Source organism: Etheostoma cragini, chromosome 15, assembly GCF_013103735.1.
Source record: "Etheostoma cragini isolate CJK2018 chromosome 15, CSU_Ecrag_1.0, whole genome shotgun sequence".
Taxonomy (NCBI): Eukaryota; Metazoa; Chordata; class Actinopteri; order Perciformes; family Percidae; genus Etheostoma; species Etheostoma cragini.
The window spans coordinates 12,454,937-12,473,078 of record NC_048421.1 but is presented as its reverse complement, the minus strand read 5'-3'; the positions used below and the strand labels follow the sequence as shown (position 1 = coordinate 12,473,078).

Here is an 18,142-nt window from a genome sequence, read left to right as displayed (position 1 = left end):
AAAAGCTGAAAAATCTTTCTGGGATTCTCAAAACTCCTAAACTCCTCAAAAAAACCGCTGGAATTATTTAGACTGCCCCTCCCCTGACAAACCACACAGAATGAAAGAGTTGCAGGTCAGAAAGGGTGATTTCATCTTTGGACAGCTGTGTAGTACTGTATGTACTTGCCTCCAACATCTGATGATCTCACGGGCAGAGACGCTCTTGTTTCTGATTGGCCACCAATTCAGATGGCGTAGGAGGTCTCCCATCACTGTAGTGAAGGCCAAAATGAAGCATTGGGGAAAAAACAATAATCCTTAAAAGCTGGATAATTGTGATAGAAAGTTTTTTTATGCAGAGAAATCAATAAGCCAAGACCGTTTCAAAAACAGGTTGTTTACTTTCATCATGTACATTTTTCAGAAAGAAAGGTTTTTGGAAAAGTTAAATCAAGCAACATTACTGTTTAAAACTATTATTGCACAATCATAATAAACTAAAGTAAAATATTTGAATGAGACTTTATGACATACAGTAGATCTTCAGGATTATCTTTATCTGAATTTCACAGAACGTGTCTACTATTTAGTGTGGTGGAAGTGAAATACGGGGTTACATCAGTCCGGTCAAAGCAAGTGCTCTCTCATTTAATTAATCTATGCTAAACCTCAGTCACCCCAACAGCAATCCAAACAAATCTCTGCCCTCACTCAGCACGATTAAATTAGCCCACATACACGTGATATACTACCGCTTATACCAGTGTACAGTAAGCACATGGGCCAATATACATGTGCCAGGTAAAAACTAATCCTAATCAGTCATCACATTTCAACAGCTTTTTACTGTTGAAAGTTAATAGTGATATAATTAATCTGCCTAATTATCATGCTACATACCATAAAAAGTCATCGTCACAACAAGATAATAATCACACAGCAAATGTTTTGGGATTTTGAAGATTTTCTCTAATTTTCTCATATGATGAAAATGTGGGAGATATGCACATGACTGCTGTCAACACCCTCAGCTGCTGTTAATCAAAATTAGTGTCTAATTAAATATGCACAATGAAAAGCTGCAACTACAGAGTTTTCTTGTTCTAAACTGGGATGTTGTTGTTGATGTGACATGTGAGTGTCCTTTAAAAGCACGGGATTTAGAGACTTGGGCAACACGTGCACAGACAGCTATTCTACTTTTAGACGACCACTTTAAAGTATGAGATCACAGAGGAAGAAAGGGAGGAGACTGCAGAAGAGACAAGAAGGACAGCATCTTGCCAACTGAGTTACATTACAGTTGGCGCTGTTAGACAAACAGAGAACACAGAAAGCTGTGTTGACAGGGTTTGATTTACTTAGACTGCATAATTTATAGTATCAGTGTTACGTTTATTTTGCAAAAGGTTAGAAGAGATAAAAAATAGTTAAAACAAAAGAATCTTCAAATAACCAGAACCTTCTGTTTTGAATTATTAAGCCATTATGACACAGCAGGTCAGTGGCTCACCGGTCCTCAAGCACTTCTTTCTGAAGACGCCTGTCAGCGTGGCCAACCCTCTGAGACAGAGACGACACACACTCCCCGCTAGTGAGTTCAGAAACCTCACGCCACAGGACGCCCTGAGTGTATTTGAAATTGAAAGAGAAGGTAAGTCAAGTGTCTGCACACCTATAACTTACCTAAACAACTTGGCTGACTTTTTGTATGTATATTTCTGATTATATAATAAAAGCATCAGCTAAATAACATGTAATGTTCAATATTGTCCTAGTGCAAATTTTACCTTGAAAGAGAACACCTTTCTTACATCCTGTAGTCTTTTCCTGATCTTCATGATCAATACTCCCAGCACCGAGTCAACAAACTGGTTCTTTTATCCCCCCAGCATTTGTCTCTGTGTCTGGAGAGTGTCCACTTACCCTGAAAGAAGTGCTTAACTTCCTTGGTCAGTGCCCTGAGCTGTCGTTGGGTTGGTTTGAGGAGGGACAGCTGGTAGCTTTCATTATTGGCTCTGGCTGGGACAAAGAGAGGCTTTCACAGGTATGGAAACATTTCTGTAAAGAATTCAATGTGACACAACCTTGCTTTTCCATGCAAATGATTGATTTTGACAAACTCAGATGCATGGGAATTTGGGCTCTTGGATTATTGAATTCATTTTTTCCTCTATGTAACCCCTTTTCTCCAGGAGGCAATGACTCAGCATATCCCGGGCAACACCACTGTACACATCCATGTTCTGTCAGTGCATCGTCACTGTCGCCAGCAAGGCAAGGGTTCCATCCTCTTGTGGCGCTATTTGCAGTACCTGCGCTGTGTGCTGGGCCTTCGCCGAGCTCTGCTGATTTGCGAGGACTTTCTGATGCCCTTCTACCTTAAGGCCGGCTTTAAGGAGAAAGGATCATCGGCCATCTCCATACCCAACATGCAATTCCAAGAGATGGAGTACACGCTCGATGGGCAGGTGTATTCACGGCGGAACAGCGGCTGCTAGTCCATGAACCCCTGCCCTATTCTACTACCCTTACTCACCTCTAAAATGGACCCAGGGCAGATGATGTAAGATTAACAAAACAGAGCCAACAAAGGGGCAGATAGAGGCGCAGGGCCAGTATGCACCAGGGGACTGAGTTACGTATTTGCAACAAGGTCTTAGACCTCCTAATGTCAGCACCTCACAGTATCCCACTTTGTGAGGACAGAGGGGAAAAGAGTGGATTCATGCAAAAAGAGGAACCAGTGGTTTTGCAGTTGTATTGACTTATCAGACATCAAATTATTATCTGGGTCACCATAAGAATATTGGCTTTTTGAGCTTATATTGTTTTTTTGTAAATGTTATTTGTCAAATCACTCACAATGTACTATTTGTAATGTAAGTGAGGCAATTGATTGTAATATAATATAATTGTAAATGTTGAGCATTACTAGAGTTGTGATGTAAATACTATTCTATTTTTGTAAACCATATGAATCAAAAGGTGTGATGAATTCAAGTGTGTACATACTGATCATGCAGCTGACAGCATCCAAGCGTTTTTAACTTGGATTGTCAATTTAATATTTGGAGCAGATATTTGCTGTTTCTTTGTTGCAGAATTTGAATAAACTATAAAACATTCAACTGGCTTTTTCTGGTAATTGAGAGAAAGTCACAGACCACTTTGATTTGTAGATTTTTTTTACTGTTTTTTCAGTTACATGTGAGTAGACAGGTAGCTAAAACACTACCATCTTTAAAACAATCATCACTTTCTTAAGAAGCAATAAACAAATAAAAGAAAACATTCAAGTGCTCCGCATAATGTAACAAAAATATGGCAGTAGTTGGTACATCTATCAACAAGGCACCAACGGTATCACTATTGGATTTCTGTCCCTGCTTCTGTATGAGGTTGCCTGAATAATAAAACCTATGTTTCGAGTGTGAATGTAAGAAACAAACCCTCTTTGTACCAGTGCTGGCTCTAATTCCTGCCTTATATGTTAAGGGCAGCTGGGAATTTTGATAAGGTTCAGAAGTGCTTTTGTTTCAATGCACAGTGAAGGAGTGACAATGGCTGCCGGTAACAGGAAGGTGATTAAAGGAAGTCTTTAAGATGAGTGGCATAGGTATTCATAGTGACAGAGTAAAAAAACACAAGTATATTGTCATTGTTCACAGAGAAAGGGGCAGTCCCCAAGTCACACAGAGGCAGAGTGGAGACAGACTGGCATCATCTGTTCACATCGTTTGAACTGATGTCATCCTGTCGTGCTCAGAGTGCCCACACTTCAGTGGAGGTGAGCGTTGAGGTCGTACTTCTCGCAGAATTTGTCTGTGAAGGGGATGCAGGTGAGCAACTCGCACCATTCACACTTGATTGGGTATACATAGAAAAGCACCACAAGGCCCGAAAAGAGCCCGACAAACACCAGCATGAAGACGATAATCTGACAGCGTTTGCGGTAAAGGTCCATGCGGCCAAAGCTGATGTAGGGTAAGAAGGCGAAGGACAGGAAGAAGCCAGAAATGAAGCCAAAAATGTGGGCGAAATTGTCGATCCAGGGTAACAGCCCAAAGGCAAATAGGAAGAGCACCACACACAGCAGCTTGGTAAAGGCCCTCCAGGGCTGGGCAAGGATCTGCCAGCTCTGAAACAACTCCACAAACAGGCAGGCCAGGATCCCAAATTGAGAGCCGGCTGGGCCCACCTGACACAAAGACAGCAGAGAGAGGGGTGTAAGCCTACAAAAACATGTTCACAAACATTTATTACTTAACTTAAAAGTCCTTTACATTATATGGTAGTTCAAATGGGAAAACTTCAACAAATAATATGACTTAAAAATGCACTGTTCTGCATTGCAATTTTGTAGGTGTTAGACTGGTGATCACCTCTGCTCTATAGGGCAAAAAGATGGCTGAAGCTAAGTTGCCAGTGATGCCACTGAGAATGTAAATGATTGAGATGCGCAGCCAGCCCGCCAGCTTCTCCAGGTCCCTCAGGATGGTCATCTGGAAAGCCACTGACACCAGGCAGTGAAGGATCCTGGGGGAATGGAAATGGACATAGTGCTCATGTGTTTGCAATGTGAGGTTTGTGTGTGTGTGTTGGGGGGGGGGGGGGGGGGGGGGGGGGGGGGGGGGGGGGGGGGGGGGGGGGGGGGGGACGTGTTGGGAAGATAATTCCTCTGTGTAAAGGAGGTTATCCCCTCAGCAGACCAATTACTTTGCCCATCCACAAAATTGGTCTCTATCCCATTGAAGCTTAATGACTTTGTGTAGCAAGAGCACTTTGTTTAATTACCCAGGAGACAGATAACAGACAGCATGAAGATGAAGCACTACTCCTTTCAACAGTGAGGTCAGCTTTTTGTGCTGGCTGACTGACTGACTGACAGTCTTAACTACACCAAAATAGTGCCATCAGTCTTAAATATACAGTGCATAACTGCAAATAATGCATCTGCATATATTTAACATATTTGTGACATACAGTACATACGTACATTGAGAGCAACTCCAGCTATAAGTTAATAAATAAGTTGCTTCACTATATTGTACCAAAGTATCTTCATTTAGCCACTCATATCAAAGGAAAATGGAAGTACTTTATTCTATTAGACTTCCCATATAATATGCCAGATAGCCACCAATAAGCTCACCTGTGCTGTATGCTTTTTCTTCTGCTGTTGTTTGTCCTCAGTTTTCTCTTTTACATATTTGCTGAAGGTCTCTTTATCTTTCTATCCTTCTGTTTTGTTGTGATGAGAGTATGATTGAACCTAGAGCTACTGACAGCCACAATAGATTTCCTTGTTTGTGCCAAACATATTTGGCCAATAAACCTGACTACGACTTTGATCTTTTAATCATCCCGTTCCTCACCGCAGGGTGCAAACATGTTCTTTGAAACACCGATCTAGTATGCTGGGCTGAGACATAATTCAACTGATTAATTGGATGATGGGCTGAGCTCATCTGCTAAATTGTGCTTCTGGTTAGCAAGGTTTTCTTTATTTATACTATTGGGTAGTTACAAAAATAGTCATTTTTCCCTTTATTATCCTACTAATGTTTGAAACTGACTTTAAAAAATAACTACACAAAACAAATTAAATATAACTTTTAATTGCAACATCAAATACATCTATACTTTTTGTCTGTTTCTTTCGCCAGGTATATCTTAGCATAAGCAAACTACTTGCTGACGACTGCTGACTCACCCAGCATGCAGGAAAAGTGAGAGCCAGAGCCTGTAAAACTGATCTGGGATCTCTGGATTGAGAAAAGGCAACAGTCCACACACATCGTCCATGCAGTGCACCTGAAGAAGGACATAGCACAGCATCTTAACTAATGCCCCTTATTCATATACTATTATACTATTAATGTGACAAAGATCAATAATGACAATACTAATGGAAAAAGACTCATATTGGTATTCAGGAAGTTTACAAAATAGTAAACCAGATTAATATTAGCAACAGATGCAATACAAAATAATTTTAGCACTTTTAGCAGGAAGTAAGCTTCTCTCCTTTTTTTACCCATGAGAAAATTAAATGCTTAATTTGTGTATATTTAGGAGAAAGTTGCTTACTTGAGAGCAGAGAGTAGCCTCCTCATGAAAGTAGCCTTTCATAAAATCACAATATTCCCGGGATGTGATTTCACACCTTTAAGAAAACAAGCAGCATTTACTAAATTAGTCAAATAGTCAGAGATCATGTTTTTTGGTACAGGATAAATGTTTGTCATAGGTTTAGCCCTCCTCACCTCCCTTTGGTTCCAATGCAACAGGGTCTGCCTGTAATGGTACAGTCTATATGAGGCAGGTTGGTGTGGTTCCCTGTGTTGTACCTTGTACAAATCTGAAAGCCAAAGCAGTTTTTTTGTTGGAGCCATTTTAAGTTTTAAATCCTCTTCAGTGCCAAAATGTGACATCATTCCCAAATTAAAAAAAAAAATTTAAAAAAAAGAAAATATATCACATTTTTAGTTATATATCAAAACATGAATGTACATATATTTAATGTACATTTATATTAATGTATCCCAGAGTTCCATTGATAACTAAACAGTGCCATATTGACTCTAACTAAGTTTTACAATTCTGCTACACCCCCTTGCTACACTGTACTCACTGGCCATTTGCTGATGTCATCAGGCCATTCATGAGGTGATCCTGAGGCAGGCTCCAGACAGATCCTGTAATGAGACAAACAATATACACAAAGTATATTTACCAATCAGTATAATTTATTACTGTGCAATGAAGGAACTACTAGTGTATCTACCTGGGATCCTGATGGCACACAGAGCCATACTGTCTGTCTTTGCCACTTAACTGGGGTGTGCTGGAATGCCTCGGCCATTTTACCCACACAGCTAGAGTACTCTAGAAATAAAACCACAAAAGAAGGGGTAAGAAGTCCCCACAGCTTCTATCTGTAGTTGAATTAAAAAGGTTGAGGAACATTTTTTTTACATACCGAGCATTCCTCCTCTGAGGTTTGGACGCAGCCGGAACGATCGTTACGCACACAGCAGGCAGAGTTGCGTTCGATAGCTCTCTTTTCCCTGATAAGCTCATGCACCTGTTTGTCCTGCCGCATGCATGGAGAGAATTTGGCCCCCAAGTGGATCAGAGCTTCCTAATAACGCACAGATAGGGGGAAAATGTCAAATGTAGTATTTATTTAAAGACATTTACACATGATTGCTGATACAGTATTCTTGATCTTCATCAGGAGAAGAGTGCTCACCGACCCCGGCCCAATCCAAAAGTTCTCCTGCTGCACAAACTTGACATTTTCATACACACCTTTGTTTCTTAAAACCTGCATTAGAAGACATCAAAATCACAAAAAGTACAATAAATATGTAAGCAGTCATAATGAGATTAAAATATTGTGTGGTGCCAAATCATCACAACTGAGCTGTTACTCACAGAATCAACTGTCTCATGCTGGGAAAAGCCCACTGGTGCAATACCATAGATGCATACAGCCAGGATAGTGATGAGCAAATGGACAACAGTGATCCAGTATGTAAAAAAGGGTCTAGAGGAAATAGAGAGTATGTATTTCAAAGTACAGCAGCACTCATCATCCATCACTGTCATCCACTGAGGAACGCAGAGAAAAAGTGTGCTCATTAGTCAGATATGTGGAGAGGTGCAGTACCTATGATCATCCATGTCCTCTATCTGTCTCTTCACGTAGCTGTCAATGCGCTTGCGGTAAGTTCGGTTTGTGAGCTTCCCTACCATGCCCAATCCATAAGGCCTCTTCTCTCGGGCAAAAAGCTTCTTGACAGGTACAACGATGCGCTGACCCCTTCGCTGTCCGGTAACACTCACCACCTCCTGCCGCAAGGGCACCTTTGGTGGACCTGGAGTTCCTTCTTTGGCTTTACGCCACCCTCGCTCCAAAGGTCTGGAACAATTGACAGATAACACTTGATTACTTTTAAGGGTTCAGGGGCATCATTTGGCTAAATCACCAAAGGGATCAATAATATTCATCTTTTTGAGTTTGCTCAGTGCATCCTGTTACATATACATACTGTATATTATATTTTCTTACATTGTACATTAAAGGTGTGCTAAGTGATGTTACTTCTAGTATTTTCAAACAAAACAAGACTAGCTTGCCCCTGCCTCCTCCTCATCACATCCCCTCCCCTTCCCTTCTTTGCTTATGCGCACGAACCCCCCATCCCCAGCCCCAAATCCTTCTTGTTGGTTATTGGCTGGAACGCTGGAAGACATTTTGTGTATGCTTGGTGGTGAAGAGGGGCACAGTTTGTTATTGGTGCCGTTCGTAGACCATGGGCTGTCTACAGAGACCGCTATTTTTTACAGTGTGTTCCGGGGACAGGCAACTTGCAGATAGTGAGGAGATGTTTGCTGTGTGTGACAACAAATTTTGTAGCCTAAAACATGCATGACGTTGCTTAGAGCACCTTCAATGGTGACTCGTGCTCTGACAATATGTGCAAATCTCGTAGGGAAAACTGTTTTCCTGTAACATGGATTGTTATCATAAAAAAAAATATATAAAATGTTGTTATTTACAAAATGTTGGTATTTGCATAGCCTGAACGACTAACACATGGCCACACTAGAGTAACTTACAGCATGAGATGACTTCTCTCCAACTCTGTCTTATCTAGAGCACTCCCTGTCAGCTCCGTCTCATCCTTCTTGCTGCTGGGCTCTACCCCTTTCATGGCCATCTCACACGGTGATTCAAACACCTCATCTGTGTACGTGGACAACTCTTCCTGCATTAAAATATCCTAGGAAGAACATTGTGGCAATAAAAATAGAAAGTCACCAGCCGTCTTCAAAATGAGAATTATTATTCTGGTATTATTATTATTATTATTATTATTATTAATCAACATGGTTACACAGTAACGACAACATAAACATGGTTTTTTACTGTCTTACTCTGGCAAAGAAAGACGTGTCTAGTTCATCAGGAAAGTCCACCATGTCCTCCTCCATGAAACTGGCGGGGGTGAAACTGCGTCTTTGGGTCCGTCTTAAAGTAGTGCTCTCCCGTATTGAACGCCCCTAAGAAATGCGCACGCACACACACACACACACACACACACACACAGACAGACAGACAGACACACACACACACACACACACAAACACACCTATAATCTTTACATCACAAGAATTTACAACGTAGTACAGTACCAATAATGACCAATGAAGTAAGGTGTTTTAATAAACGTCTTTTTGTGTTTATTTTTCAGGTTATTTTTGCAAGCATTGCATGCATACGTGTATTTAACCCGTTTAGTGCATCTCATCCCTATCACTCACCTTGACTAACGCCGCTGCAGCCCTAAAGCTCATCTTTGCCACAGACTCCCTCTTACGTCGACGAGGCAGTCGGTTGAGACCTGAGCGGGAGCTGGTGAAGGAACAAAGCGAGGCGGCTCCAGGGGTGATGGGGGTCTGAGGCACACTGAAGCCATCCACCTCCTCCACCATACGGAAGGCTCGTCCTCGCGCCAATGGGTCCACAATCTGAAAACCAGCGGGTTTAATAAGTAGAAGTTATAAAAAGTTGAACAATATGCATTATCAGGAGACAGCCATATTTTACTATTACTCAAAGTAAGGGACATTTTTGGTCATAATGCACCTTTTTGCATAGTTGATGTCCCAGTTGATATATTCAGAAACATCAATCTGTAATTTCTTTAGGTTCATTCTCATATCTCACTTATTATTTACTATTTACTCATCATTCCCATTCTCACATCTCTCTTATTTGTTATTTGTTCATCATTCTCATTTTCTATTTCAGAACTGTTGATAATGTTCATACTGTTCATATTGTAATATAATAACATAATACTATTTATCCCAGTATCCTTGCACTATGCTCCATATTGAAATATTTTTTTTGAACTCTTTGTTCACTCATGCCTCTACATTGTTCTGTTTAGAGTATCTATATATTGTGTGTATATACTAGTGAGTATATTTGTGTTTTGGTTGTTTTGTTTGTAAGCACAGTGTGAGCAACGATGCTCCAAAGGAAAATTCCTCTTATGTGTCCTTATACCTGGCAATAAAGCTGATTCTGATTCTGACTCTGATTCTGATTAAAGTACACGATTGACCATTTGTGCCTTACAATTTGTCGTTACAAATATGAGTAAAAATTAGCAACCCATACATTCCTTTACCTTTTGCATTCCATATTGTGAAGAAGGGACATAGAGAGGAGGCGGAGTCTCCGTGCTCGTTAAAGAGATGTTGTCCTGGCTGGGCAGATCCATCTCTCGGATCACCTGTGGTTTCAGCTTTCCATAGCGCAGACTGCAGTGGCGCAAGCTTTTCCTTTGCCATTTCTGGGTGGCATCTCCATCCTTACTGACCCCAAACCAGTCTGCTGTTCCCCTAACACCACAAACATTGATATAAGCTCTGGTTTGCCAAACGCACACACTTTTTTATTTCTCCCAAAGGAATTAAATGCTATTCGGTTAGGTGAAAGTTGAGATGTAGATGCACTCATTGATGACCCACTTAAGAGGCCTGCATAAGAAGAAATAGGTCGGCAAACTGATAAGACTGCACTTCACTAAATAGTGCAATAAATAGTCACAGTAGAGGGAACAGGCCTGGGCATGTTTATGTCCAGGCACACTGAGAAAGACAGGCAGCCAGGTACACACACACACACACACAAACACAAACAAACACACACACACTCACACAGACATACGCACACACACACAACGTTGGAGATAGACAAAGTCTACATGTTCAAAGAAAAATAGAACAAGAGAGGGATTTACTGGATTCTAAAACCGCAAATAAAATCCAACCTATTCTGGGTTTTCCTGTTATTAACTGACACAAGAAGTCAGAGAACTAACTGTAGAACTGTGTTTTTTTAGTTTCACTCAGGTCCTACTCTTGCAATCACATTGTTGAAGTTGAAGCCTAATAAGTAACAGAGCAAACAATGTTACTGCACCCCGAGGGCAGGAAGTGGAAGTGGAAAAATTCTTCAAAGGAAAGTTCAGAGAAGCTAGCTGTTTCTACACTAATTACCAGCTGCAAAGTGATTATTCAGTGAAGTTCAGTTACAATCTATTTCGCACTAGCTCAGCTCACTCTTTCTGTCAGTAAATACATTTTGCTGGTTGTCTGGTTCTGTGCTCTTAAAATATGCTTCAGTGACAAGATTGAACCTGCGATAGTAGCTAATATTCTACCATATGGGTGCCTTTCTTTGCAGCAGTGGGCATGCCCTTGTTAATGCTTAGTTTCTATGAATATGATTAAAGATGGCCCAGACTTATCTTATCAGTGTCCACTAAAGAAGCCTTCAGACCTGGCATGTCAGCATTAAAACACTGGCCCCCTAACAAGTATACTAAGATGCAACAACTTCTTGTGACCAACGCTGTTTGACAGATGTGTCAAACAGCTCACTGCCTTCTCACTGCATGGCTGGGTCATGACTGCAGCTCTCTGAGTTTAACAGGAACATTATTGCTTTTAGTTTCAGGTCTTCTTTTGACTCCTTTAAAAATAAATCTTTGTGGTGGTGAAATGACTCAAAGCTGCAATGGCCGATCTTTTGATGTGTGTCTCATATGTTTCTTTCTGTGACAAAGGATAAGAACAATCTTAATTTTGAAGCAACATTGGCAAAACCATGTCAGAATTATCATTGTAATCTATGAGCTAAACCCTAAACACTTGCAGTCGTGTGAGGGACTTCCTGCTGTACCTGAGCAGGGTTCTGGAGAGAGAGTGGTGTTTCCTGATGCTGCGGCGAGCAGCCCGCTGCCCCTTAATGGGAACTGTGTTAATCCGCTCAAAGTGCACCCTTCTGCTGCTGTGACCAGGCAGAGCAGGGCCAGAAGGTGACAAGGGACAGAAGGAAGAGAAGAAAACAGAAAAGACAACAAGCAGTGAGAAGGAAATATGCTGCTGGACAGTGCTGTAGCCATCATGCAGAGAGAGCTAAGCAGACTGTTAGGTTAAGACTTGTTTTTGATGAGATTAACAACATTAGTAAAATTATTACCAGGCATAGATAGATGATGGAAACAGTCATGCAATTTGGAAAATGTAAGGAGAGCAGAAACACTGTAGTTGAATTAAAAAGTTATTTATTTACATGCCATGGGAACAAGCTGCTAAAATCTTCCATTTAACTCATTCATTTTATATAAGCATGTGCTGCTTACACTACATACTGTAGCAGTTCATTCCATAACCTATAAACTGCAAAATGTGCAAGGTCTGCAAGCAAAACATTATTTGTAAATCCAGTGTGTTGCTAGCTGTGTTTACCTCTTTATGGTCTGAGTGATGGATGATTGGCGTTGTAAAACAGGCCGCCGGGTGTCAAAGAGGTCGCGGGGTGGGGACTGAAGGTGAGAGGTCTCCACTGGCATGCTGATACTGCGTAGGAACCCCTGCCTTTTCACCGGCTAGACAGGAAAGGATGCATAGGAAAAGTTTAAAAACAAGTCATGACAAAAATGACAAAGGTGACAAGCAAAAAAGAACACCTGAACAAAAGTGGGTGGCTCGTCTAGTGACATCTGCGCCGTGGGAATGTCCAGTCTGAGCCAGGGGGGTTTCTTCCTTTGCAGGCTGCTGGTGCTCTCGCGCCGTGGTTCAGCCATGTTCTCTGTCCCACCCCAGGCCTGCCAGCTACACAGATAGAGACGGAGAAGACATTATGATGAGTCTCAATGAATCACATTGAGCAATGATTGCAGTTATAGTCATGATGGTTACAATGATTTTGTGGTGCAAAATTGTTTCACAAGAGGGTGCTAAGGCCCCTTATGTGATGCAGGCATGGGCGTTCACATATTTCTGTTCATTGGATAGTTATGGGAAAACCACTTAAAAACAGCCTGCAGCTGTTTTACCCCTTTCCCAAAACAGTTCACAGAGCCATTTAAAAAAAGCCATAAATGTGTGTAATGGGTAGTGGGGACGTTTGCAATCTTAAAAATAATCCCTTCACTCTACAGTTAAAATCAAATTGAATCCCTCTTTGTGGTTAAAAGTTGTTCTGCATCCAGCAGACATCCTTTAGAGACTAATGACTGAGTATGCATTTTCACAACGAGACCTATGGACCAAAGGAGGTGCAGAGTAAAACACCAAAACATCTGGCCTGGCTGTAGCTGCAGCCTTGTTATCACCAGGACCTCATTTTATTGTCCCACCATCTAACCTCATTTCTGGTGGTTCATTTCCTGTCATTTACTTCCCATTATTCCCATGGAAATTCTTTACTCAGGAATAATTTGCACATCAAATGATAAAGTGTGTGTATGCATAGTTTAAGCAATCATTCACTCTGCAGCGATGAGGAAGGTGCAAAATAATGACACCTTTCTGCAAAGCTCAAGTGTATAAACTTGCGAACGAGTGTCTCCTCAACTATGGAGCCGTAACAAAACCAAAGTAATTTGAAGAATTCCTTTCTCATTTTTAAATTAATGATGTTTCCCCAGATGGAATTGTTACACACTCAGTCTTGATGTCAGATCCGGGGCATTGAGCTTTTGAGCATGTCACATCCTCACTTTTCCTTTTACAGATGCAGCTCCTTTAAAAAAGTCCATGGTTTCTAGTGACCACATCTGCTTCCCATTGCAACGCACCACAAGCTTCTGTTTTAGCCCAAGTGAGGATGGGAAGTGTTGTCAGTGGATCTCAGCAGAGACACAAGGAAAACTTCAGACTGATAGCAGCTGGGGTCATCACCAATGTGTCAATATTCCAACATGGTCCAGCTCTCACTGACAGATGTTTTTTAATCTACCAGTTCTCAGAAGGACACCGGTATAGTTACTACATCATATGCTGACATTTCTACCAGAAAAAAAGTTATTGAGGGTGCTTCAAGAGACAGAATATCTTGATGGGATGTTTATAAAAACAGCTGTGTGTATTGTATGTTTTTATTGTGGGGTTTCGATTTCTCTTACTGTCAGTCTGAATGGTTTTGACCTTTTACACCTACTAGGCTTTTACATTGAATGTAGTCTGACCTCCAGTGACATGGTCTGGACTGTGATACCAGATTAGCAAGGCAGACCGGACCAAAGCCGGCTGGTACAAAGTCAGAGACAGCAGAGTCTGGGAAACCGAGAGTGATAGGTGGATGAGGACCGCAAACAGCAAACAGAGTGCAAACTGATATTTAACTAATTCTATTTCACTCTGCTCTATTTCCTTGTATTACTATAGAAAGGCTGTACACACTGAGTCACTGAGAAGACTCATCACATACTTCCTCTCTCTCATGGGCCAGTTAATAACATTAGTGAAATACAAATCCATTATATCAGCTTGTGCACAACAGCCCTTTCTCTTGCCTCAGGCTAAGACACCCAACATTTGATTACTTTCACCATTAGTTCAAACAGCGGGGCTCCTGATATAGAGCAGATCAGTGAAGGGATGAGGCATCAGCTTCAGGGTAACATATTTGAAAAGACTGGGACTGAACTGAAAGCAGACAGCAAGGGAACCTAATTTTCCTCCATGCTAAACATTGTTTGATTGCTTAAGCTTTGGCTCCTCCTGCTTTAACTGAGTGTGCCCTGAATGCTGCTTCTTCATAGAATGAAGGAAAGATGGGCGGAAGCTAATTAAACGAATTTCAATGTTCCTGTGCTGCGTTTCTCAGCTTCATAATTTCTTTATGCCTGCTGTCTACCTGCTATATTAAATCCACACAGATTATGCCAAGTACAAATCAACACATGCACATGTGTTGATTTGTACTTGCAGAAAATGCCAGCAAAACATGATGCATTAAATGCCATGCTGCTATTGTTCTGGTTTTCCATTAGCTCACTGCTCAGTGGGTTGTAAGAGCATTTGGTCACAGCCCAAGGTAAACCTCCAACGTTTGACAGACAGCCTTGGAAGTCTGTCTCTCTCTCGTCGTCCTCCAAAGTCAACATGGAAACCAAACTGGCATTGGCCTGCAACTAGTGTTTCTAGTAGAGCAGTGTAGCTGGAACAGTTGGCATAGTCATCGCTCATACGCAAGCATAGCTATGACAGCCACAGACTCATTTCTCACTTTGAGGGAGCACTCAAAATGTCTCTCATCCCCCATTGAGTGATGATTAGAAATCACTGCACAGAGAAGGAGAGACTCAAGGTTGGTCACAGTCTGAATAAAACTGGGTTTTTTTTATAGGCAGAGAGTACTTCGGAAGAAGAAATATCCTTGGGGGAAGGAGAGTTGATTGAATTTTGTGTTTGGCAATTATCCAAGCTGAAGGATTAGCCCTCCTTTGGCAGTTATCTGTTCATGGTCAAGTTTTTGACGGTTAAAGAAAATCAGTTGTAATATAATAGCTTAGTGAGACAAGACTATACTATTGATTTCATTCAACCTGACCAACTTCTTAGCTAATGCACCACAATGTCTTATCTTACTCTCAAGGTAATTGTGGGTTTTTCTGGTTGAAATGTTGTACAGTATGGCAACAATTCAAAGTGTATAATAGTTTCCTACAGTGTTTACATACCCAGCACTGATTTCAGGCTCACATTCTTTAGACCACCATGATTTAATTTAGTTTTTCAAAAAGATTTGTTTTCATTTCACGATACACATCTAAAGAGGAAAAACACCCACACCCATAATGTAGCGCTGTAGCTCTGAAGATTGGCTTCCTGCCGTAATTTTGGCTTCTTGTGAGAATCTAACACTTCCTACTCAATTGCAAGACCCATGAAAACCCTGCATGGATTGTTTTTAATTCTGGGGCTGACATTGTTTCTTTACGCCACTTCTTCTCTCCATTAGGCAGTGGAAAACAGACAAGCAGACAAAGCACAGAGGACAAACTGACGTCTCTCCAGGTGCAGGGACATCCAGCAGTCCATAATGACTGGGGTTGACAGGCATAACCAGCACTCTCTTTCTTTGTCTGGGAAGCTGCAATCTATTGTATTACCTTCTGCATACAAACTCAAGCACAGTGATGTTTTCCATGCCATCATTTAATATAATCACTTGGTAATGGTCTCCAGTCATGCAGAAAAAAGCACTGGTAGACACAATGCCACCTTGAACACATTCAAGCTGAAGTAAAACAATCTATGTGGAGGATAGGGGCCGTGCTACTGTTTCATTTTGTGCTTGTTCATTGAGCACAACATAACCAGTTTTCTCTGACTGCATTCACGCTTCAAATATGTGCAGAGGCTTGCAAGAGACCAATGCCCTCCTGTTACATTCACCATAAATAAAATATGAAAGTAATTTGGCCATTTTACATTGAATCTTTTTTTGCAGATGCCTTGTTTAAAATCTTCAGTCTTGAATGCATTGTGGTACATGAAGAGAGATAGAGCTATTCAAACTAAACATATATATACTAAACATATAATCTAACATCTACACAGGACTTAACATAGCCTTCATTTTAGAAAAAGAATTTATGGATTAAACGTTTCTAAGATAGTCTTGTAAAATATTTGCACATTCTTGAAATCTTCTATATCCAGGGCCATTTCAAATATCAGTGCATGCCATACCCACATTCCTCAAGATCTCTGGCTGAAACTGAACCAAGCTGTAATGGCAGAGAAGGAAACCACATGAAGTCTAACCATTACGGACAGGAGCTGGCCAGTTTCCGGGTACTCTGTGTACTCCACTGCTATGCGCTACTCTACAGGGGGCAGGCTAGCTGCAGCCACACTGAGGGTGGCTGACAGAGCTGTGTCACTGAGGCTGACAAAGCTCAGGTCAGATGGTTGGCCAAGCAGGGACCTGCTTACTCCCAACAAGAAATATAAAGTCAGGGCGGACAGAGGATAGGAAGAATTGCTGCCTAGCACGCACAAGCAGGCGCCATGATAGATGACGACATTTATCTGGTAATAAAATGGCCGGATACCTAATTTTTGAGGTATCCGGCCTGGTGTGAGCACTTCCTCACCCCAGGCCTGATTTTCTCAATTCCCTTTTCAATCCTCTTTTTCTTCCTGCATGTTGCTTTTTCTCCACAATAGGTCAATCTTTTGACCACTTTGTCTCAAATATTGATAGTATTGTTACCTTAACACTCTCCCATGTATTAGCAAGCTTTTTGATATTGAGTGCGGTTGATATAATTCTATGTAATGTACGCAGGTTTCAGAGTGATTAACAGATTGCTGTCTTCCTGAAAACCTAATGGCACAAAGATATTATGTTTGGTTTTCCCTATGCTCTAACAGTTAGTCATTCACTATAAATGACTCCCATTGTTTTCTTATGTTTCACTCCATGCATAGGCAAGGCTTGACACCATAAACAATGGAGGGAAACTAGTCAATTCAGACAATCACTCTCCCTGTTATTGTCTCACTAATTTAACTAGAAACATTCTTGCTAAAGCCTCTTCTCAATATAAGAAGAAGACATACAACGGAAATCAGATTTTTCTTTTTTTAATAAATGCAATCTAGAACAGACTCACGCAATGCTGTCAATGTGATTTCAACCTCAATATACAGTAGTTGTAGTTCCCTTAAATGGGATTTCATAATGATGAGCAGAAACCCATGACCACACAGCCATTCTGGGGAATGGGTGGAGGCACGTGGGAAACAAATGAATAAGCAACATATCTGGCAATTCACCCAGACGAACTCAACATAAATCATTTGCACGCAAGGCATGCGTCTTGAATAGTTCTTACAGGCATCTGAGGCCCATCTGAGCGTTAATTGCAAAACTATGCTTCTGATTTTTATGTTGCATATTGTGCTTCAGACCGGGATTAAATTAAGAAGCTGAACAAAAGTTATATTTTTTTATAATGTTATACTCTTTAATGATCCCCTATGGGGATCAAAATGTACACTCTGTTGTTGTTACACACTGGCCTGAATACACACACATGCTCAGGTCCTATACATGCACTATGTCAGAGTGAGTGGGCTGTGACTGCTGAATAGGGGCTTTGGTGCCTTGCTCAAGAGCACCTTGGCAGTGCCCAGGAGGTGAAATGGCATCTTTCCAGCTACCACTTCACACTCCATACTTTGCTCCATTCGGGAATTGAACGAGTGACCCTCCGCTTCCCCAACCCAACTCCCTAAGGACTGAGCTACTGCCACCCCCCAACTACAA

General features: G+C 41.3%; 2 protein-coding genes across 5 annotated transcripts in view; one reads left to right on the top strand and one right to left on the bottom strand.

Annotated features, from left to right (window-relative positions):
- Positions 1-1,152: 1,152 nt before the first annotated feature.
- On the top strand, positions 1,153-3,109 carry aanat2 (arylalkylamine N-acetyltransferase 2). Of its 2 annotated transcripts, XM_034894643.1 has the most exons (5): positions 1,153-1,259; positions 1,312-1,323; positions 1,466-1,636; positions 1,875-2,029; positions 2,178-3,109. In XM_034894643.1, exons 1-5 carry the CDS (start codon positions 1,205-1,207, stop codon positions 2,481-2,483), a joined length of 699 nt encoding a protein of 232 aa, XP_034750534.1. In that variant the 5' UTR covers positions 1,153-1,204; the 3' UTR covers positions 2,484-3,109. The 2 variants fall into 2 exon arrangements, with proteins under 2 accessions (XP_034750534.1, XP_034750533.1); XM_034894642.1 differs by having other exon boundaries at positions 1,169-1,636.
- Positions 3,110-3,156: 47 nt separating this feature from the next.
- The window catches only part of rhbdf1a (rhomboid 5 homolog 1a (Drosophila)), a 28,608-nt gene continuing 13,622 nt past the window's right edge, over positions 3,157-18,142 (bottom strand). The window contains exons 2-19 of one of the 3 annotated variants that reach the window (XM_034894638.1): positions 12,543-12,687; positions 12,322-12,461; positions 11,753-11,860; positions 10,194-10,407; positions 9,319-9,525; positions 8,932-9,057; positions 8,614-8,777; positions 7,661-7,912; positions 7,426-7,537; positions 7,241-7,315; positions 6,968-7,129; positions 6,773-6,873; positions 6,620-6,683; positions 6,252-6,346; positions 6,076-6,151; positions 5,699-5,799; positions 4,368-4,521; positions 3,157-4,183 (exon numbers count right to left, since the gene is read on the bottom strand). In XM_034894638.1, coding sequence (XP_034750529.1) covers positions 3,764-4,183; positions 4,368-4,521; positions 5,699-5,799; positions 6,076-6,151; positions 6,252-6,346; positions 6,620-6,683; positions 6,773-6,873; positions 6,968-7,129; positions 7,241-7,315; positions 7,426-7,537; positions 7,661-7,912; positions 8,614-8,777; positions 8,932-9,057; positions 9,319-9,525; positions 10,194-10,407; positions 11,753-11,860; positions 12,322-12,461; positions 12,543-12,659 — 2,688 coding nt within the window. In that variant the 5' untranslated portion in view covers positions 12,660-12,687 and the 3' untranslated portion in view covers positions 3,157-3,763. The remainder of the gene's footprint in view (positions 4,184-4,367; positions 4,522-5,698; positions 5,800-6,075; positions 6,152-6,251; positions 6,347-6,619; positions 6,684-6,772; positions 6,874-6,967; positions 7,130-7,240; positions 7,316-7,425; positions 7,538-7,660; positions 7,913-8,613; positions 8,778-8,931; positions 9,058-9,318; positions 9,526-10,193; positions 10,408-11,752; positions 11,861-12,321; positions 12,462-12,542; positions 12,688-18,142) is intronic. The other 2 variants (XM_034894639.1, XM_034894640.1) reach the window with 2 other exon arrangements.

Coding starts and splice junctions, on each gene's coding strand:
- aanat2 (XM_034894643.1), top strand. CDS start 1,205: ATGAGATCACAGAGGAAGAAAGGGAGGAGACTGCAGAAGAGACAAGAA. Junction 1,637..1,874: donor ATTTGAAATTGAAAGAGAAG/GTAAGTCAAGTG, acceptor TTATCCCCCCAG/CATTTGTCTCTGTGTCTGGA. Junction 2,030..2,177: donor ACAAAGAGAGGCTTTCACAG/GTATGGAAACAT, acceptor CCTTTTCTCCAG/GAGGCAATGACTCAGCATAT.